This window comes from Erinaceus europaeus, chromosome 12, assembly GCF_950295315.1.
Source record: "Erinaceus europaeus chromosome 12, mEriEur2.1, whole genome shotgun sequence".
Classification (NCBI taxonomy): domain Eukaryota; kingdom Metazoa; phylum Chordata; class Mammalia; order Eulipotyphla; family Erinaceidae; genus Erinaceus; species Erinaceus europaeus.
Genome location: NC_080173.1, coordinates 14,609,561 through 14,632,620, shown reverse-complemented (window position 1 = coordinate 14,632,620; position 23,060 = coordinate 14,609,561). Strand labels below are relative to the sequence as shown.

Below are 23,060 nucleotides of genomic sequence, written 5' to 3'. Positions count from 1 at the left end.
TCACTGGGTAGGATGTACTATGGCATCAGAGAAAGATTTGGTGCTATGGTGTCTCGCCTCTCTCAACAAAGATGATCCAGAACACTGAAATCACGTGTGAGGCACACACACACACACACACACACACACACACACATGCACGCGCACGCGCACGCGCACACTCAGATGCACAGCCATTTCACGTAGTGCTGGGGTGGGGATCAAACCTAGGGCCTTATTCATGCAAAGCAGTGCTCTACCACTGAGTCATCTCCTTGGTCCCAGGATTATATATAAATTGAAAACTGAGTTTTTTTTTTTTAAGTAAAATTTCTTTACTCTGCCTCTCTTTGATTACTGAGAAGATAGATTTAAAAGAGTTGCTTATTAATCTGTTTCAGTTTGCTCTTTCTTTTACTCACTTACCTGTGCTAAAAGGCATAAAACTAGTTTTCTGTAAGACCACGGTCTTAACCCAGGACTGCCTAATTTTAAGCAAGTCACATCAACTCTTTGGAGCTCAGTTTTCATTTCTAGCAATCCTGTGACTTTCTGAGTTTTAAATAGCTTTAATTGGTCACAAATTATTCTTAAAAGCATAGGAGATATGTAAGATATAATGCTGGTTAATAATATGTTGTTACTAATTGTCACCATCGGTATAAAAATATGAAAATAGCAAAGGTAGTAAAAGCTCAAATTAAACCTAAGCAAACCAAACACATATTTTTAATTTAAAAAAGTGTCTAAAATAACTACATACATTTTAGCATTCTCCCCAAAGCCTTAAGATAATAAGGACAGCTTCATCTCTTAAAAAAAAAATGATTCAACACATTTACAGTTGTATAAAAATACCATAATCTAGTTTTCAAATATTTTCATTACCCTCAAAAGATTAACTAATGTCAAGTTGCAGCCAATTCTTATTTTCACACTCTGCTACAACCACTTTTGAATCCAACAGATGTACCCTCTCTGAAAAAAATAAAATAATAATACAAATGAATCTCACTTCTTTCACTTGGTATAATGCTTTTTAAGACTGATCCAATCATACCATGTATCAGTATTCCATTATTTTGTTGCTGAATGATATTCCATTGTTTGTTTATTCAACTAATGGGTGATAGACATTTGGCCTGATTCCACTTACTGATTCCAAGATAATATACATCATCTTTGTGTGAAAGTTGTATTTATTGCTATCAGGTTTATACTAGCGTTCAGTGCCTGTATGATGAACCCACCACTCGTGGCCATTCCCCACCTGCCACCTTTCTTTTTATTTGATAGGACAGATAGAAATTGAGAGGTGGGAGAGGTAGGGAGAGAGAAAGAAGAGATACCTGCAGAACTGCTTCACTGCTCATGACGCTTCCTCCGTGCAGGTAGGGACTGGGGGCTTGAACCCAGGTCCTTGCACGTGGTAATGTGTATTCAATTGAGTGGGCCCCCACCCAGTTAATGTGAAGATGTTTTTATCTGTATTGGGTAGACAGATACATAAGAAGCTTCTGAGTCCTAAGGCAATTTTACCTTTAACTTTCTTAAGAATATATCAATATTTTCTTTTCCCAAAGTCGCTATGTCGCCACTCCCCCCCCAGCAATGAGAGTGCCGTTTCTGGACATCTCTACTACTGTGTTTTTATTATAGTGGATATGAAGTGGCATCTCAGGGTTTTAAGTTTCATTTCCTGAATTTCTAATAATGTTGAGCATCATGGGTACTTATTAATCAGTTGTAAATATATAGTGAAACATTTATTAAAACCCTTTGTCCATTTTTAAATGAGGTATGAGAGCCTTTTAAAAATAATGTATTAATGAGAGATAGAGAACCATAGCATTACTCTAGGATATGATATACCAGGGATTGAACTTAGGATCTTATGAATAAGTTGGAGGTTTTACTTCTGAGTCAGCTTTCTTTTAAAAAAAGAGATTCTTTTAAAATTGTTATTTTACATGTGGGGAGTGTGGGGGGGACCAGAGCACTGCTCTGGTATACCTGGTGCTGGGGATGCTAGAGTGCGCGCAATTCCTATGCTTGAGGCACTGGGCTATCCCCCCGTGAGAGTTCTATATACACACTTACACATACACATCTTTATATATTTAGTTCTTCATCAGCTATCTGACTTGTAAATATTTTCTTCCAGTCTATGGGTTGTCTTTTCATGTTCTTAATGGTCATTTGGATGCTTTTAGATCAGTGTATCATGGTCTAAAGGTCTGATAAAGTTAATTTGTTGAATCTCTGTTGGATTGATCATACTCTTTGTGTTGCATTTATGAACTTTCGTTTTTAAAAAAATATTTATTCCCTTTTGTTGCCTGTTGTTTTATTGTTGTAGTTATTATTGTTGTTATTGCTGTCATTATTGTTGGATAGGACAGAGAGAAATGGAGAGAGGAGGGGAAGACAGAGAGGGGGGAAGAGAAAGATAAGACACCTGCAGACTTGCAAGTGGGGAGCTGGGGGCTCAAACTGGGATCCTTGAGTCAGTTTTTGTGCTTTGCGCCACCTGCACTTAACCCGCTGTGCTACCGCCCAACTCCCTATGAACTCTCTCTAACCAAAGGTAGGGAGTTGCTACATCACCCCCCCCCAATGGTGATAGAATTCCAATTCTTGTTATCTTAGTTTATGCTCTATTTTGAGTTTATTTTTGTCTATGGCATGTCTAAATGATTTTTCATCACATGAGGTTATCCAACTGTCCCAACATACTTAATGAATGTTCCTTGCCCGTTGATCTGCCTAGGCATTGCCTATAAAAATCAGTCCACATGGGTGTAAACACAGTAAACACACAGTCTTGTTTCAGCTATTTTCCATCTACACACCAGTATCATGCTATCTTAATTATTTTAACTTTATAGTACACTGAGATTTTTTTATATTTATTTTCCTTTTTGTTGCCCTTGTTGTTTAACATTGTTGTGGTTATTGATGTTGTTGTTGTTGGATATGACAGAGAGAAATGGAGAGAGAAGGGGAAGACAGAGATGGGGAGAGAAAGATAAGACACCTGCAGACCTGCTTCACCACCTGTGAAGCGACTCCCCTGCAGGTGGGGAGCCAGGGCCTCAAAGGATCTTTACACTCGAAGGTCCTTGGCGCTTTGCGCCATGTGCACTTAACCCCCTGTGCCACCGCCCGACTCCCCAGTTCACTGAGATTTTTAAGTCCTTGAACTTGACCAAATTTATTTTGATTGTTCCAAGTTATTTTGTTTTTTCATATCAATTTTAGAATCAAATTGTCAATTCTGCAAAAAGGGGGAAAAAGGGCAACTTCCAAGTTTGGGCTATTAGAAGTTATGCTGCTATGAACACAGGTGTATATAGGTGTCTCTGGAAAGGTGTTTGTTTCCTCTGGATAAATCCCCAGGAGAGAAACTGCTGGGTCATTCAGTGGGTATATTTATAGTGTTCTGAGAAATCTCCAGACTGTTTCCCACAGGGGTTGGTTAGACCCATTTACATTTGCACCAGCAGAAGGTTCCCTTCCCCCCAACCGCCCATCCACTCCAACATTCGTTGTTTCTATACTTTCTAATGTCTGACACTCTCATTGGTGTAAAATGGTCTCTCATCTCATTTTTGTCTTTATTTGCATTTCTCTGGTAATCAGTGACTCTGATTTTTTCATTTGTCTGTTGGCTCACTGGATCTCCAGTTAAATTTATCCTTAAGCATTTCTTTCTTTTCCTTTTCTTCTTCCTCCCTCCCTCCCTCTTTTTTTTTTTTTTTTTTTTTTTAACCAGAGCACAGCTCAGTTCTGGTTTATGGTGGTGCAAGGGATAGAACCTGGGACCTCAAAACCTAAGGCATGAAAGTCTGTTTGCATAACCACTATGTTATCTCCCCCACCCTATTTAATTCTTTCTGATACTACTGTGAATAAAACTTTTTCTTAAGTTCATCTTCACACTGTTTGCTGTTAGTAGAAATACAAATTATTTGTGTATATTGTAAACTTGTTTACTGGTTCTAGTAGCTTTTCCTTCTGTGTAATCTTTGAGTTTTCTACACATAGAATCATATCACCTGTGGATAAGGACCATTTACACTCCTTCCCATCTACTTGCCTTTATTTTCTTTCTAAACCAGATTGCAAGAGTAGAATCTCAAGTAGAATACTGAACTGAAGTGAAGAACATTATTATTATATTTTAATATTTATTTACTCATTGAGAGAGAGAATGTAAGAAAGAAAACCAGAACATCACTCTGGCACAAGTCAAACTTGGGACTTTGTTCTTGAGAGCCGAACACCTCCCAGGCCGGAACATGAATAATCTTGCTCCCAGTTCTAAGGAGAAGTTCAGTTATGCACCTATGAGTTGGTGAAAAAATTGTGTGTGTGTGTGTGTGTGTGTGTGTGTGTGTATGAGAGAGAGAGAGAGAGAGGATTATATATAACATTACAGCTTTGATTTGGTGATTTTTGTGTTTTACCTATATACCCTCTATTTATTTTATTATCTTTATTTACTGGATAGAGACAGCCAGAAATTGAGAGGAAGGGGGTGGTAGAGAGGGAGAGACACCTGCAGCCCTGCTTCACCACTCGCCAAGTGTTCCCCCTGCAGGTGAGGACCAGGTGAGGACTTGACCCTGGGTCCTTGTGCACTGAAACATGTGTGCTCAACCAGGTGCACCATCCAGCCCCCTATATACCTTTTATTAAGTTAAAGAATTTCCCTTTGGGGGGGCCCAGCGGTAGCGGAGCGGGTTAAACGCACATGGCATAAAGCACAAGGACCTGCGTAAGGATCTCAGGGTTCGAGCCCCCAGCTCCCCACCTGCAGGTGAGTTGCTTCACAAGTGGTGAAACAGGTCTGCAGGTGTCTATCTTTCTCTCCCCCTTCTCTGTCTTCCCCTTCTCTCTCGACTTCTATTTTATCCAATAACAACAACAATAAACAAGGGCAACAAAAGGGGGAAAATGGCCTCCAGGAATAGTGGATTCGTAGTGAAAGCAACAGAGCCCCAGCAATAACCCTGGAGGCAATAATAATATAAAAAGAATTTCCTTTTTATATCTAACTTGAGTTTTTATCATGATTGGACACTAGGTTTTATCAAATGGTATTTTTGTTTTGTTCTGTCTCTACTGAGGTGATCATGTAGTCTTGTCCTTTGTTCTATCAATAAAATGGGGTTTTAGGACATTAATCCCAATTTGCAGCCCCAAGATACAACTCATTTATAACCCTTTCTATATGGTACCTGGCTTCCTAACATGTGATTTAAGATTTCTGCACTCACATTCATGAAAGATATTAGGCTCTACTCATTTATATGTAGTTTCATCATTATTTTTTGTGTTCTGTATTTGGCTTTCATATCATGGTAATACTAGTCTTGTAACTGAGAAGTGTTCCCTCTTTTATTTTCTGGAAATGTTTGTGAAAGTCCAGCATTAATTCTTTGTATATTTGAAACACTTTATACCAGTGAAGTCAAGATGGCAAGGATCTTTTTCCTTGTGACAAGATATTTGTGAATTCAATTTCTTTCCTTCATAAATGTGCATTCATTCTTGAGTCATAGTTTCATTCTTCTTGAGTCAATCTGGATAGTTTATCTACTTCAAGGATTTTGTTCATTTCATATACGCTGTCTAATTTGTTGACAGTTATCCATAGTGCTTAACTAATTTAAGAAAAAACAATACTCATATGTCTCCACTTTCATCTTGATTTTGTTAGTTTGTGTCTTCTGTTTTTCTCTTGGTAATCCCTGTTAGAGGCTTATCCATTTTGTTGGTCTTTTCACATATTTCATTGCTCTTGTACAGTTTTTTGGTTTTGATCTCACTGACTTCCATTCACGTGTGTTTCTTTTGTCTTTCTCTCTCTTTCAGAAACTGTTATTTATTTAGTATTTTAGTTTGATAGAAATTGAGAGGGAAGGAGACCTATGCAAGGAGAGAGCAAGAGAGACACCTGCAGTACTGCTTCACTGCTTGTGAAGCTTTCCCCCTGTAGGTCAAGACTTGAACCTGCTCACTGTGCACAGTAATGTATGTGCTCAACTGGGTGCATCACTGCCCTGGCCTCCCATTCCAGTCTTTATGCCTTCCTTTTGCTTGCTATGAGTTTATTATTATTATTTTTTAATTGTCACCAGGGTTATTACTGGGGTTCAGTGCCCACACTATAAATTCAATGCTCTGAGAGGCTATTCCTCCCCGCCACCACCACACCTTTTATTTTTCTATTTTATTTGGTAGGACAGAGAGAAATTGAGAGGGCAGAGAGAGACAGAAAGGAAGAGAGACTTGTTTCGACACTTGTACAGTTTTCCCCCTTGCAGATGGGGCGTGGGGACTTGAACTCAGGTCGTTGAACATGGTAATGTGCACTCTCAACTGGGTAGACCACTGCCCAGTTCCTCTAGTTCTTCTTCACTTTCTGGATTCAGAGAACAAACGCTTATGTCATTTATTTAAGACTTTCTCCTTTCGTAATATAGATATACAATTTCCTCTCAGTAAGTTTAGTTGTACCACATAAATTTTGATGTGTTATACTTTTTTTTGCTGCCAGGGTTACTGCTAGGGTCCCATGTCTACACAACTTTACCACTTAGAGGAAGACAGAAGCAGTGAAAAAAGAGATACCACATAACCACCCTACATACATGAAGCTTCCTCTGTACAGATGCTTGCTCCTATGCGGTGGTCAGTGGTGCTAATTCAGGCCCCTGCTTATGGTAAAGTGCAAGATATGAGTGACTTCCTGGCACCCTGTATGTTCTTTTTCAGTTCATTGAAAATACCTTCTAACTATTTGTGATCTCCCCTTTGATCCATGGGTAATTTAGAAGTACCTTTTAGTGATAGATCAATGGTTTGGGAGGGTGAATCAACAGTACCAAGAGAACTTTCAGGGCAATGAAAATACACTGTATGATACTGTAATGATGGATTCATACTATTATCCATCTGTTCAATGACTCCAAATGAACCCTCATGTGATCTATAGTCTCTCAGTGATTCTTATGTATCAATGTAGGTTCATCAATGATAGTAAATGGATCACTGGGGGAAGAGGGCAAATACTGATAATGTGCTCTCCCCTCTGGCTTACAGACGATGTAAAGAAACAAAATAAGGCAACAAGGAAAGTCAAATGAGGACAAGTCTGTTTTTTTTTTTTTTTTTTACCAGAGCACTACTCAGCTCTGGTTTATGGTGGTGGTGGTGGTGATGGAGGGTTTTGAACCTGGGACTTTGGAGCCTCAAGCATGACAGTCTCTTTGCATAACCATTATGCTATCTACCCCCATACCCTAAGCCTCTGGTTTTCAAATTCGCAAATGAGGATATCAAGAGGGACTGAAATGAAGACAGTGGTTTACAAGAAAGTAGGGTATCCAAGGACTTTGGTGGGAGGCTAGATGTGGCAACACATTTGAAGAGGTGGGGAAATGTATATCCAAAACACTTGAGGTTTTTCTAGTCAAGGTTACCTCAAAAACAAATAAACAATTACTATTATTTAAAAGAAAAAGAATAGGAGTTTAGGGAGGCGGGCTACAAGGCAGCAGCAACTGTGTTTCTCTCCTCTCCTGGGTCAAATTAGGAACACCAAAGGAGACCACCAGGGACAGCAACGAGGCAGGACTAGAACGGACGGCTTCAGGAACCCACCAAATCACTGCTGAGTGCAAACACGTGTGACTCATGGCCAGAGAGGAGCCTAAGGAGAGATTAACTGGCTGGTAACAGTCCAGCAGTTTACCAGTTGAGGCACCACCTCCAGTCTGTTTTACCAACAAAAAGACGGCTGAAGGGAGGAGAGGACTCCCCTAAGACTCAACTAAATGCAACTGTGAGTCTCCATTGCTACTGCTCTCAGAGGCTGGAGAAGCAGCGGGGACATCTGGGAACAGAGAACTGATACCTTGGGGGCCTAGCAGTAGGGCTGTATAGTGGTAGCCTTTCCACATTGTTCTCCTGATGAGAAATGGTGAATAATTGCCTCAGAACCTACAGACTATAATCAGGACTTGTTTAGAAACTCACAGGGCCCAGCAGTGCTGCCCAGCTTGGCAGAGAAGCCAAATTGAGCCTGGAGCTTTGGATCCTTGGGGCGTGAGAGTCTCTTTGCATAACCACTGTGCTATCTCTCCCCCACCCTGCTTTATCTCTGGGTCAGGAGGGAGTGATTAAGCTAAGAAGCCTACTTATAGTTTGAAAGCCCTCAGGCTCCCATAGCCTACAGGGAAGAAAAAGAACGAAAGAGGCTTTTAGCAGCCTCTGTGCTCCAACTCAGGGACTGAAATAATATTGAAACAACTGTTAATTTCCTAAACTGTGAACTGTTTAAGTACCTTACTTAGACACAACTCAATCCAGGTAAGAGTGATCAGTAATTTGAAAAGTACTGAGAGAGGGACCTCATAACATACTATATAAAATGGTTACCAACAAGAAGAAATATTGGAGAAATGAACCAGGACAAGCGTCCAGCTAAATGCCCCCCAAAGGTTGAAGCACAAAATAGTGAGGTTAACATCCAAATGCTAGCTAAGGAAATAGTCACAGAAGTAAAGAGTTTGAAAGAATTGTCATCAGAAATGCAGAAACAACAAATGAGACTCTGGAAGTCTCACTAATTATCTCAAGGTTATTAGAGAGCTGTAAGCTGAAATAGCTGAGCTAAGAACACAACTAACTGAACAAGCTAAACAGTATCAGAACAGGGTAACAAAACAGACGAATTACGGAATACAATAGAGGGGAGTCTAGAATAAATGAGGCTAAACACAGAATTAGTAAGATAGAGGACAAATTAGAGACAACTAAAAAAGAGGGGAGTTGGGCAGTAGCACAGTGAGTTAAGCGCACGTGGCGTAAAGTGCTAGGAGGGGCATAAGGATCCCAGTTCAAGCCCCTGGCTCCCCACCTGCACGGGGGTTGCTTCACACTTGGTGAAGCAGGTCTGCAGGTGTCTGTCTTTCTCTTCCCTCTCTGTCTTCCCCTCCTCTCTCCATTTCTCTGTCCTATCCAACAACAATGAAGTCAATAACAACAATAATAAAGCAACAAGGGAAACAAAAGGGAGAATAAATAAATAAATATTTAAAAATGTAAAGAAAAACAAGTAAGATATCTCAAAGAGTTAAGAGATACTGGAAACAACAACAGAAACCTATGGGATGACTTCAAAAGAAATAATATACGCATTATTGGCTTGCCAGAGGAAGTGGATCAAGGACTTGGATGTTAGACCAGAAACTATCAGATTCTTAGAGGAAAATACTGGCAGAAGTCTTTTTTGCATAAATTTTAAAGACATCTTCAATGAAACGAATCCAATTACAAAGAAAACTAAGGCAAGTACAAATCTATGGAACTACACCAAATTAAAAAGCTTTTGCACAGCAAGAGAAACCACTACCCAAACCAAGAGACCCCTCACAGAATGGGAGATGTTTACATGCCATACATCAGACAAGAGGCTAATAACCAAAATACATAAACAGCTTGTCAAACTCAGTAAGAAGAAAACAAATAACCCCATCCAAAAATGGGGGGAGGACATGGACAGAATATTCACCACAGAAGAGATCCAAAAAATGCTCATGAAAAAATCATGAAAAAATGCTCCAATCTTTGATTGTCAGAGAAATGCAAATAAAGACAACAATAAGATACCACTTCACTCCTGTGAGAATGTCATACATCAGAAAAAGTAGCAGCAACAAATGCTGGAGAGGTTGTGGGGTCAAAGGAACCCTCCTGCACTGCTGGTGGGAATGTCAATTGGTCCAACCTCTCTGGAGAACAGTCTGGAGAACTCTCAGAAGGCTAGAAATGGACCTACCCTATGATCCTGCAATTCCTCTCCTGGGGATAGATCCTAAGGAACCCAACACACCCATCCAAAAAGATCTGTGTACACATATGTTCTTGGCAGCACAATTTGTAATAGCCAAAACCTGGAAGCAACCCAGGTGTCCAACAACAGATGAGTGGCTGAGCAAGTTGTGGTCTAGATACACAATGGAATACTACTCAGCTGTAAAAAATGGTGACTTCACCGTTTTCAGCCGATCTTGGATGGAGCTTGAAGAAATCATTTTAAGTGAAATAAGTCAGAAACAGAAGGACGTATATGGGATGATCTCACTCTCAGGCAGAAGTTGAAAAACAAGATCAAAAGAGAAAACACAAGTAGAACCTGAAGTGGAATTGTTGCACCAAAGTAAAAAACTATGGGGTGGGTGGGGTGGAGAGTACATGTCCAAAAAGGGTGACAGAGGACCTAGTGGGGGTTGTATTGTTATATGGAAAACTGGGAAATGTGATGCATGTACAAACTATTGTATTTACTGTTGAATGTAAAACATTAATTCTCCAACAAAGAAAAAAAAAAATGAAACAAAAAAGACTATGAGGGGAGGGGATGGGGAAGTACAGGTCCAAAAAGGATGACAGAGGACCATGTGGGGGTTGTATTGTTATGTGGAAAACTGAGAAATGTTATGTACAAACTATTGTACTTACTGTCGAATATAACATTAATCCCCCAATAAAGAAATTAAAAAAAAAGAATAATCTTATCTTATTTTATGAATGGTTTAAGAAGAGTGGGAGGGAAAGATCAAGGGAAACTCCAAAATTTCTGACTGAAGGTATAATTAGAAGAAGATAGAAAAATAATGAAATGGAAAATTGCAGGCTTATTTCAAAATAGGTATCTGACTCTTTTCATTTTAAGTCTGTATGGGTTTACAATATTCCATTCCTTCAAACTTGTTGAGTTGAAGAACTAGTAGAAAAATACAATGCAGAAGGAAAATGGGCCAAGTAAGAGAAATTGCTTTCCAACTGAGATCTGAGATTGAACAGGAAGTCTTGAATTAGATAAAAGACAGTTACCAACCCTTCATATGCAGCTCTCATATATGAAACACAGATTACTCATAGCTTGCCTCATTAAGCAAAGTATTCTGGTTTCAAGGTGACACAGATTTTCAGAAGTCTCCCACTTTTGATCCAACAATTTTGATCAAAACTATAATCCCTCTAAATAGGCTTAAATTCCTCAGTATGCTAACTTTTAAACAAAAAAAAAAAAAAAAAAAAAAAAAAAAAAAGAAGTCTGCTGCAATGACAGGGGGAAAAAAATCTATCTGATCTGTTTGTCTCAGACATGGTCCCACTGCATTTGAGATGCAGAAATCAGTGGGGGCAGGGGGGATGAATTTGTCATTGGGTGTTTCAAATACAAATGAACATATATAACATCTCTTATAAACATAACAACAAAAACAGTTTTCTCTTAATGTATCCTTAGAGCTGACAATGATGCTATGGGGTTGTTGAAAGTCATCATGCAGTTTTGCATATAAAAGCATAGAAAAATACATCATTTCTAACAACCCAATAGTTGGATCTCTGAACCTAAGTTGATACAGGTTATTAACAATTAAAAAATTTTTTTTTTTTAGTTGTTGATAAAAGGTCAGATGTTACAGATCAAAAATAGAAACCCAAAGGTCTTTCACATGGTTGAGGAAAATGAACGTTATTTACATCTGAGTAAGATGGAACAGAGCAGTCAGGAGCATAGACACACGTTATCATGAAGGGGTTGCATAACAAGCCCTGCAAGGGCTTATGCAAGACTTAGAATATAAAACAAGCAGGGAGAATAAGTGATGGTCATCAGTAAACACAGGGGCATAGCATCTATACACAAAGGTGCAATGTGATAAATACATTCTTCTGTTCATCTTGAAGCTGCCATATCCCACTCCATAGTTTTTTTTTTCCTGTAAATTAATTCTGTTTTGTGTTCCTTTGTTAAATAAAGAATCTACTATTACTAAGTTTGAGGCACTGAATTTATCTAATCTTCACAAAGTCCTAGTGTCTTCTACAGCCTAGTACTAACAGCACTCATATTTATGCTCTAATTTAATCTCCCATTTACTTACTTTACCCCTTCACTTCTGTCAATGTTCCATATCCAAAATGTTTACTAAATATCAGAGACTGTTACATAAACTCAGAGTTAGGATTTCTTAATGGGTATGGTACTAAAAAAATTCTATTTCATTGAGAGTATTAACGGTAATTAACAGTATAGCCCTATTATTACATGGCTCATTACAAACTGGAGTTTATGCTGTGAATCCAACGGCTACCCAAGAACCTCATACAATAAATGCTCCTAAAACTGTTGTCTTATATGTCATCATTCTCCATCAGCAATTAAAGATGTCTCACTATGCATTTAGTCAAACAATTTAACTTTTTTAAAACTTACCTACTTCGAAGTTTTTTTTAAAAAATAATCTCTTTATTATTATTATTATTATTTATTCCATTTTGTTGCCCTTTTTTATTATTGTTGTTGTTATTGATGTTGTCATTGTTGGATAGGACACAGAAAATGGAGAGAGGTAGGGAAGACAGAGAGGGGGAGAGAAGCTGTGAAGCGACTCCCCTGCAGGTGGGGAGCCGGGTGCTCGAACCAGGATCTTTAACGCCAGTCCTTGAGCTTTGCACTTAACCTGTTGCGCTACCACCCGACTCCCTACTTTGAAGTTTCTATGGCACATTCCAGGAGGAGTAGAGTACTATGTCTGCCCTCTTAGGACTGACTGCTCCCAGCAGCCTACACCAATCATACTGCATTGTTGAGCTCTGCAGATTGTTCCTAAGACCTTTCAGCTTAACCCTACCCTCCTCATGCATGCCCAAGCTCTCAACACCTTACACACACAAAGAAAAAGAGTCATGATTTTCACACTTGATTCTCTCTCCAACGATCTACTGTATCCTGATTCAAGGGTTGTTTTCACTCTCTTGGCTCATGCCACGCCCGTCAACAAGCCAATCAGCCAAAGAATGGAGGGTCTATCTATCTAACTCCCTTCTAAGCCTTAGTGCCAACATAAAACCTGCATTTATAACTAGGCCTTCGTGCTCATTTATTCAACAAAAATATTGACTCACAGATGTTATGTTAGGCATGTTCCAAAATGTTCCCCAAACATGGTTCGCTAATTTATCTCCTAGTAGGAACAGCCCTTCCATCTAGCCAAACATCAACCTTCCAGGACCGCTTCAAATGATGCCCTGCCCGACCACTTCAACCCAGTGCCCTCTCCCTTTTCTAGATGACTGTGCATTCTGCTTCCACACACTCTGAGCTAAAGACCATCTCACTGACTGCCAGGAATGCTATTAAGAGAAAACAGAGTTTGGTGGTCACATAAGTTGGGGAAAGACAGATCTAATAAAGGAATTCTTTTGCTGCTAGGTTTCCCCAAGAATGTGGTATGTGAAAATGCATCTCAAAAGAGGGAGGAAGATATGGTTATAGGACCATATAATTACATATAACCATGCTACTTATCATAGTAAGTAACCATTACTGTTAACTTAGGAGCCTCACAACATTTAATTGCTATTTCAACTATGTTGGTTTGGGGAGTTTATTTACTTGCCTGGTATCTTTCTCTCACTAGCAGGACAACTTCAGACGAAAGGGAGACATTGAGCTGTGTGTGACCAGAGCACACAGATGTATTTTTTTTGCCATCTCAGCATACAGATGCATTCAGGGTTTGTGGAATAAAGGAAGGATGTGATTTTACTTAGGTTTTCAAAGGCAGCACAATCAGGTAATAATGAGCTCAGACTCCAACACACTTTGGGCAAATTACTGAATGTTTAACTTCAGCTTTGCCATATAGAAAATGAACATAATCATAGTACCTACCTGACAAACTGCCTTGAGGAAACGATAATACATAAAAAATGACCAGAAAGCACTTGGTGAATATTAGCAGACAGATCAGTGGGACACAGACAAGAGAAAAAGAGACTAATTAAAAAGCTATTCAGGAGATAACTCACTTGACCGAGCACACATTTTGCACAAGACCCTGGTTTTAAGCCCTAGCACCACAGGAGAATGCAAGGAAATTATAGGGCAACTCCATGGATGAAGTGGTACTGTCGTGTCTTTCCTCTCTCTCTCAAAAATATTAACAATTGGGTGAGGAGGCTACTCAGAGATAACACACAGGTGTGAGGCCCTAGGTTCATTTCCTGATGTTATATACATATTCCAAACTATTTATCCAGGTGTGAGGGCTGAGTATAAATTCGGGCACTTCCTGCAATAAACTACAGAATCTTAGAGACACTACTTTTTTCTGACCTCTCTTTTATCATCTGTAAAATGGGAATCAAAAACCAATCACTGGATGGCAATTTGGAGACAGTGGCTGGCGTGAGCTCCAACAAGCTGAGCAGCTTGTGACCTAGGATTCTCTGATGCTAGGATGACCAACCACACTTCCCAGGACAGACAACCCCACCAATGTGTCCTGGAGCTCCACTTCCCCAGAGCCCCACCCTACTAGGGAAAGAGAGAGACAGGCTGGGAGTATGGATCAACCTGTCAACGCCCATGTTCAGTGGGGAAGCAATTACAGAAGCCAGACCTTCAACCTTCTGCATCCTACAATGATCTTGGGTTCATACTCCCAGAGGGTTAAAGAATAGGAAAGCTATCAGGGGAGGGGATGGGATACGGAGATCTGGTGGTGGGAATTGTGTGGAGTTTTACTTCTCTTATCCTATGGTTTTGTTAATGTTTCCTTTTTATAAATAAAAAATTAAAAAAAAAACCAATCATGATGAGAATGTGAGAATTAACTAAGGTGATTCCATGTCTTTGGCACACTGTCAGAGGAAATGCTCAAATATTTGTTGCACATATGTGAATTTTTTTTTAATGGTGAGCAGGTTGCCCAAGAGAAAGATTTTTAAAATTTATTTATTTATTTATTTATTCCTTTTGTTGCCCTTGTTGTTTTGTTGTTGTAGTTATTATTGATGTCATCGTTGTTGGATAGGACAGAGAGAAATGGAGAGAGGAGGGCAAGACAGAGAGGGGGAGAGAAAGACAGACACCTGCAGACCTGCTTCACCGCCTGTAAAGGGACTCCCCTGCAGGTGGGGAGCCGGGGGCTCGAACCGGGATCCTTCCGCTGGTCCTTGTGCTTTGTGCCACCTGTGCTTAACCCGCTGCGCTACCGCCTGACTCCCGAGAAAGATTTTTTTTTTTAAATTTATTTATTCTCTTTTGTTGCCCTTGTTGTTTTATTACTGTAGTTATTATTGTTGATGCCATCACTGTTGGATAGGACAGAGAGAAATGGAGAGAGGGAGAGAAAGACACCTGCAGACCAGCTGCACCGCTTGTGAGAGAGAAAGACACCTGCAGACCAGCTGCACCGCGCAGACCAGCTTCACCGCTTGTGAGAGAGAAAGACACCTGCAGACCAGCTGCACCGCTTGTGAGAGAGAAAGATACCTGCAGACCAGCTTCACCGCGCAGACCAGCTTCACCGCTTGTGAAGCTACTTCCCTGCAGGTGGGGAGCCAGAGGCTTGAACCAGGATCCTTGAGCCGGTCCTTGCGCTTTGCGCCACCTGCGTTTAACCTGCTACGCTCCCAAGAGAAAACTTTCTAACTACTCCTACCCCCACCCTCACAAAATCCTCCAGTGTCCCCAGACACTTACATATTTATTTCCACATGGCCATCACCTTCTTTCCTCATCTCCCTGGCCAAGAAGCTTTCTTTAAAACATTAGACTCCTGAAGAACAAAGCCTATGAACTTCCCTTCCTATTCACTCTTTTCCCTCCCCTTAGGCATTTCACGTTTCATATATAATGTGAAGAAGCAGAATGCAATCAAAGGAGTAATTCTGCACACGCAACTCTCCTTGTAATTTCTGCACAACTCTGTTGTTAATATCTTTTCACAGCACGAATGGTTGAAGAGGTGATAAGATGTGCCTATACAGCCATTTCCCAATTTCAGATCTGATTTTAATTCCCAGTTGCTATTTTAACTTAGGTTTTCCTTGCTTATTAAAAGAGTAATTAAAAAGAAATTATCTTTGGGAATAAAAAGTAAACAATACCTTTGCCAGAATCAACCCAAGCAACTGATCTGAGCTGCAAGAGACCTTATTCTTAATAAGCTAGATTGGACACACAAAATAAATCCAACAGAGCACAAATTCCAATAAGCACCTTGGTGTTAATTTGTGATTGGCACCGGCCAGCCTTCATGTTCATAAAGGCCCGTCCATGGAGAAGGGCTATCCAAGTGCTGAGAACAATCAGACTCGACAGCATGTGTTGGAGGCCTGCAGTTTACTCCTTTAATGAAAGGACATTGTGAAATACAATAGGGTATTAACTTCTAACATGCTCCAAGGAAGGAAAACAGGGACTCTAAAGAAACAAACAGGAGCTGTTTCAGTATTTGTTTTCTAGAGAATTACCAGGGAATCACTTAGATTTATACTAATTGATGTAGGTCAGAAAATGCTGCAAGTTTATTTTACAATAATGGTGAACGTAATTGTGCACTTTTCTGTTTTCATATTTTTATGCAAAAATGTTAAGCAAGTTTATGAGGAAGGAAGGCGGGACTCCAGTCATGACAGACCCATCTTCCCACAGACTCTGGAAGGGAGATCCGAGAGGGCTCTTTGGGCTCAGTGACCCTGTGTCTTTGGGCAGAGTGGCAAAGAAGTAATGGGTGGGGCTGGGGTTCATGGGACAGAGTATGGCTAATCATCTCCTAGAGCAAACTCTGGAATATTTCAGAGCCTACATATTTGTCCATCCTTAGCCATTATTATATAGAAAACCCATGCCCCAAATAACTGAAACTCAGAGAATGGTGCAGAATATTCAAGAGTTCAAACTAGCAGTGACTGCTGCTTTCTCGAGACCACTCCTTCTGTTACGGTTTACAGCCGTCAAGGGCTCAGGAGGGTGCGAACAACTATCTGCTGCAGCCGAGATGTTCTATGGCTGGGTGCCCAGATTGTCTAGCTCTGCACACAGCTCTATAGTCTTTTGAGAACTAAGGAGAAAGAACGGATTTTTAACAAATAGCTCTCCATCCTTGCAATGGCTTCTTCAGGCTCTGAAAGCATCTGTGGCCAAAAAAGAATTCATGTTTCGTAAAACTCCAAAGAGGGCACAGAAGGTATACATTTTCGGTACTTAACATGTTTAAACCATGTCATACCCCACCCAGATGCAGAATTTTTAAATGTATCTTTTAACTTTCATTAAATATTCGAGTTCAAATATATGATTTGTCAATAGCTATTATCATGTGTCAGTATAGAGTATTATAGTCAAGCTACACAAAATGAGTTCACTGGGGGATGATCTATATCTTGGTTTTAACGTCACACATACAATTTCCACACAGTAACCTTTGTATTTTTTTAAGTAATTGTACTCCTGAAAAACTAATATTAGCTGTATATCTAATATTTATTGCACTAAACTCTACTTAAAAGAATCATTTTGCAAAATAAGGAATGTTCTCCTCACGAATGCCATTTTTTAAAATAAATTTAATTTTTCCATTTGTTGCCCTTGTTGTTTTATTATTGTAGTTATTATTGTTATTATTGATGTTGTTGTTGGATAGGACAGAAAAGGAGAGAGGAGGGGAAGACAGAGGGGGAGAGAAAGACAGACACCTGCAGACCTGCTTCACCGCCTGTGAAGCGACTCTCCTGCAGGTGGGGAGCCGGGGGCTTGAACCAGGATCCTTATGCTGTTCTTGTGTTTTGCGCCACCTGCGCTTAAATGAATGCCATTTTTTAAAGGTTAAGTTTAGGTAGTCTGACTAGATTGGCCTAAGACAAGAATATCTACAAAGTCTACCTGCGAAAAATGGTGGCTCTCATTTGATATTCTGCTCTCTATCTTAAAATTTTTTTCTTAATATTTATTTTATTTTATTCCCTTTTGTTGCCCTTGTTGTTTTATTGTTGTAGTTATTATTGTTGTTGTCATTGTTGGATAGGACAGAGAGAAATGGAGAGAGATGGGGAAGACAGAGAGGGGGAGAGAAAGACAGACACCTGCAGACCTGCTTCACCGCCTGTGAAGCGACTCCCCTGCAGGTGGGGAGCCGGGGTTCGAACCGGGATCCTTATGCCGGTCCTTGTGCTTTGCGCCACCTGCGCTTAACCCTCTGCGCTACAGCCCGACTCCCTCTCTATCTTAAATTTATGACACCTTCAAACAAAACAATTAGTTCTTAAGTTCCTTAACTATACAACTAAAATACAGTCACTCTCACTATAAAAACCAGTTACTGTACAAATCATACCACCAATACTCTTTCAAAAAGAAAATCTGTATAGAACATCTATACATCAGAAGACCCTCTGAAATTAAGCTGGAATGAAAGGCAAAGGACATATTTGACTCTCAAAATTATGAGTAAGAAGCAAATGCAACTTCAATATAAAAGAGCAAAGTAAAAACATTTACCCCCTTTTATTTTGTTTTCTCATTCACTTAGGACCTTCCATGTACTGTTTCCACCTCCTGCTTCCAACCTGTCCTCTTGCTTACAGCATCTTCTACAAACCCATCCAAGTCACCTTTCATTTCTCATGCTTTCTTTGCCCGTAGGCTTCAGTAGCTCTAAGCAACCTTTGTTTTTTCCACCCCAAATCTTAATAATCTCATAAGCTATTCCATTATGTGGAAAGTCTCAGACTTCTCTGTCCAATCTATTTTCTTATAAAATTTTAGGAGCTATCACTTATGCACAATAATCTCTAAGTGAGTGGTGAGCAGTTATCTAAAACATAAACATGAAATCTAGTATTTAATTCCTGCTGGGGAGGGTCAAAAAGACTTAAAGCCTTTAAGTGACTCTTTTGCCATAAAATGTTGCTAGCAAAGTCAGACTAAAGGCAAGCTGTATACGCAAATCAAATAAAGGGTTAATCGACTAATTTTCCCTAGAAACTTTTTTTAAATTAGCATCTCTCGTAAATTCAGCAAGATTAAGTTTACATTAAGGATCCCATGGCTCTCACCTGGAGCAGGGAAAGTAATGCAATCACCTCTACTCTGTACTGTCAAGAGTTTTCTCTTCATTTCTTTTCAACTGAAAGTTTTTTCATTAAGGAAAAGGACTGTCCCACTCTATCCCTACCTCCGGCTCCAGCTTGATTTTGGAAGTGCTCCAGATGATGGGGTACAGAACAGCACAGATCTTGGTTAAACTGGGTGTTGAACAAGAAGCTGTTGGTGGTGAGAAGTACTATAACTTAAAAGTTTCCCCTACCTTCTTTCACACCCGAAGGTTTATTTTTTTTAAGTCAAATGAAACAGTTCACTCTACCTTCCTTTATAATCAGCACTCCAATGCAACTATTTCAAAATTTCTGAGCCAAATAGGTGTAAATACCAGCCACTTACAAAAAAAGAGAGAATAATAGAAAAATGTAAGGAAATTTTTTATTACGGAAATATCTGAATAGTTAAGATTAAGCCTTATGACAGTGTGTCAACCTTTTTTAACTTCATGCCTTAAAACAGAAGAATCCAGTCAATAAAGTCTCTGGTTTGGACAAGAAGCATGAAAGACACCGGATCTGGCTTTGAAATCTAGACTGAACATATAAAAATATTTATGCTGGGATGCTGCAGATATATTCTGCTGCTCATGGAAACGCTAGCTGGAGAAATAAATCATTCTATGTCACCTAAGCATATTTTATTTTAACCACTAATTTTGCTATTACTATTTTCTGACCTGTCAATTTCTCCATGTTAGCAAAAAAAAAAAAAAAATACTAGGAACTTCTCTTAAAAGAACAAATATCAGGAAGTCGGGCGGTAGCACAGTGGGTTATGCGACGTGGTGCAAAGCGCAAGGACCAGCATGAAGATCCTGGTTCGAGGCCCCGGCTCCCCACCAGTAGGGGAGTCGCTTCACAGGCGGTGAAGCAGGTCTGCAGGTGTCTGTCTTTCTCTCCCCCTCTCTGTCTGCCCCTCCTCTCTCCATTTCTCTCTGTCCTATCCAACAACGACGACATCAATAACAACAATAATAACTACGACAATAAAAACAAGGGCAACAAAAAGGAAGCAAATAAATATTTTTTTAAAAAAGTGCAAATATTAAAAACTTTCTCTAAGAAGGAACCTTTTCAGCAATAGGTGACAAGTACTCAGCCATTATTTTCTGTAAACACCAGCAACAGCACTAACTCAGGTAATGATTCTACATCTTATTTAGCAGCATGTTCTCCAACAAAGCTTCGTAGGGGAGCCACAGTCAAAGTGTCCAAAGTCCTTCACTACCTCTGAGGCTCTGAAATGATGTGCATTTCTCCAAGGCGCCCTCTGCCAACCAAGTTCATCCTTTATTCTTTCACGCAGGATGCAGGAAGTCTGAGAACCAGGCAGGTAATTCTCAGCACATCTCCTGCACGTTTCAAACTGGCCACCACGGTCCTCTTCAAACACTCGTCGTTCAATCCGTCCAGTGTTTCTGCTCAACCACAAAGCTGCTCGATTCTAAAGGTCGGAAATAACTTGCATTCGCGGAGGCCAATGACGTTCGGAACCCTGGCAGACCCCACAGCCGTGACCATCACCAACTGACCACAACACTGGCAGCGGCGCATCCATCGGACGACCAGGGGATGCAGGAGAAAACCCCGAACCTCCGGCAACACACAGGATGAAACCGGCCCGGCGCTTCCAGCTCGCGACTCAGTTAAAGCGGCTGAAGTTGGATGTCTAGCTACACAGAGCACCATTTTGAGTTCAGAACCTGCCGCCGATGCCGTGGGGAGAACCCAGCCGACCGCTCAAATGGAGGTGTGTTCTGGCCGAGGCCAATGTCTGAGACAATCCCACTCGTTTGGTGCGGAAACCACCAAGGCCGGCGAGAGCCTGAAAAAGCAAGAGGTGCCCAAGCCCGGGGGCCCCTGCTCGCCCGCCCCCCGCCGCGGCCAGGCGGCGACCCTCCGTCTTCGCCCGGGATCCCGGAGCTCCAGCAACCATCCTCCGCCGGCTCGGCGCGCAAAGGCCGCCCGGGGCTTCCGTCTGTGCGCACTTTTTTCCTTTCTTTTCTTTTCTTTTCTTTTTTTTTTTTTTTGCCGGCCAGGACTCAATCGATTAAGTCTCATCCATGAGGTGCCTCGCGCCGAGCAGGGGTGGCAGCGAGGCGCCGGGTGACCGGCAGATGTGCGGTCGCGCGCCTCCCACGCGTGGCCCCGCGGCCGCGCACCTGGCCCAGCCCGCAGCCCGCGACCTCGGAGCACGCTCGGGGCTCAGCTCGGCCGCGGCCAGACCCTTCGGGGCTCGTGCGTGCCTGCCGCGAGACACGCCAGCCGAGGCTCGGGGAGGGATGCAAGCTCCCCCGGAAGAAGTCGGAGCCGAGACCCGCAGACAGTGGAACAAAAACACGCGCACGCACGCACGACCGGCACGGCCCCGAGCCCCCCGCTTCCCGCTCGTCGCCGCTCCCGCACAGCCGACAGCGGCCGCCGGCGCTCCCCGGCGCAGCCAGCACGGCTCCCCGCGCCGCAGCATCATCCCTCCCCGCCCGAGGGGGGGGTCGCCGGGGACCCTCGCGCTCCCGGCCCGGCCGAACAAAGGGGCCGCGGACGCTCGGCCGAGCGGCGCGGATCGGAGGCCCGGCGCGGCCCGCGCTCACCTGGGCTCCGTCCCCGGCGGCCGCGGCGGCGGCTCCTCGGCGGGGCTCCCGCGGCGCTGGCCTAGCGGCGGCGGCGACGACCACGACAGCTCGAACGGCTGACCCGGGGCCTGCGGGGCGCTCGGACGGCGGGGGCCCGCTCAGCGCCGGCGCCGCGGGCTCAGGTCCCGGAGCAGGCGGCGGCGGCGGCGGCGGCGGCGCAGGCGGGTGGGCGGCGGCGCGTCCCGGCAGGTCCAGGTCCGGCCCCGGCGACGCCGCGACGCGCCCTCCTTCTAGCGCCCGCGGGCGGGACGGCTGCTGCGGCGCGGCCCGGACTCCCGAGCGGTGACGGCTGCGGCGGCTGCGCTGGGCGTTCGGCCGGCTCCGCTCCCTCCGCCTCCGACTCGGGCGGGCCCGCGACGGCGACGGCAGGAGCGCGGCGGCCGTTGGGACGGCCCGGTCAGGGGCGGCGGTTTGGCCGGGGCGGCGCTCAGGACTGTGGGACGGCAGGGTCGGCAGGGGTGGCTGCGACTCCCCGGGCCGTCGCGCTGAGGTGCGGAGCTGCCACCGCGGCCATCTTGTTGCTCTAACTGACAAGAACCCCCCTCCCCCCGCTCCAGCCAGACGGGGCGCTTGCGCCCCCTTCCCCGCCCCGCGCAGGCCTCCAACAGGAAGTGGTCCCGGCCCCTGACACGTGACCTCATACATCTGCATACTGGAGGGCTGGCTGACCAATAGGCGCTCGGCATCTGGTACCGCCCCCGCACGCCCCTCCCGGGCCCATTGGCTCGTCGGTAACTGGCCACGCCCTCTCCATACCCCTTAATACCCACCCCGCGCGGTAGTTCTCTATACTGCGCGGGGAGCGCGCCAGGGTGAGAGTTTGCCAGTGCTCGTTCTGCTTGTTTGTCTGTGTACCTGCTTTCCTTGGCGTGTGCTGGTCCCAGGGGCTCACTCTTCTCCCCGGCTGCGTGGAGACCTGCGCGGCTTCCTTCGTGTCTTGAGTATGCTGTGGCTCAGCGTTAGCACGCTGGGCAAAGGGGCGTGAACCTGGCCCTGCAAGTCCGCCAGGTTCCCCCAGCTGGTGCTCGTCGGCGCCTGGCTCCCAGTCTTCTGCGGTATTTTTATCCGGCGGCGCTGGCCCTTTACGCAGCGGCACCCGCACTGGCGCACGTCCTGCCCGTGTCGTGCACACGCTCTGCTTCTCGCCACCGTGCACACACGCGTGCACGCGCTGATCCAGGCCCCGGAGCCTCCCGATAGCAGAATCCCTGCTAGCCCCCCACCCCTTTGCACTGCCGGTCCCCGGAGAACGCCCTGCTACGAGCCACCAAACAAGCCTCGCTTGCAGACGGCTGGCTCCCCGGGGAAACAAACCTCCCCCTCCCACCCTGGCCCGAGCGTGGGCACCCGCCCCCACCGCGCAAGCAGCTGTGCCGGCTGCTCGGGCCCTCACTCCCCAGGTTCCTCTCCGGTACCGCGTGGCGGTCCTTCATTCCTCCGCTTCTCTTCGATGTACATTAGTCATTAATC

At 43.4% G+C, this 23,060-nt stretch overlaps 1 protein-coding gene across 6 annotated transcripts in view; it reads right to left on the bottom strand.

Annotated features, from left to right (window-relative positions):
• TNRC6C (trinucleotide repeat containing adaptor 6C) overlaps window positions 1-22,257 on the bottom strand; it is a 135,930-nt gene extending 113,673 nt beyond the window's left edge. For 2 of the 6 annotated variants that reach the window (XM_060202826.1, XM_060202830.1), the window contains exon 1: window positions 21,549-22,254. In XM_060202826.1, the coding sequence (XP_060058809.1) occupies window positions 21,549-22,241 (693 nt within the window). In that variant the 5' untranslated portion in view covers window positions 22,242-22,254. Of the gene's footprint in view, window positions 1-21,548 lie in introns of all 6 variants that reach the window. The other 4 variants (XM_060202828.1, XM_060202829.1, XM_060202827.1 and 1 more) reach the window with 4 other exon arrangements.
• Between the last annotated feature and the right edge of the window lie 803 nt (window positions 22,258-23,060).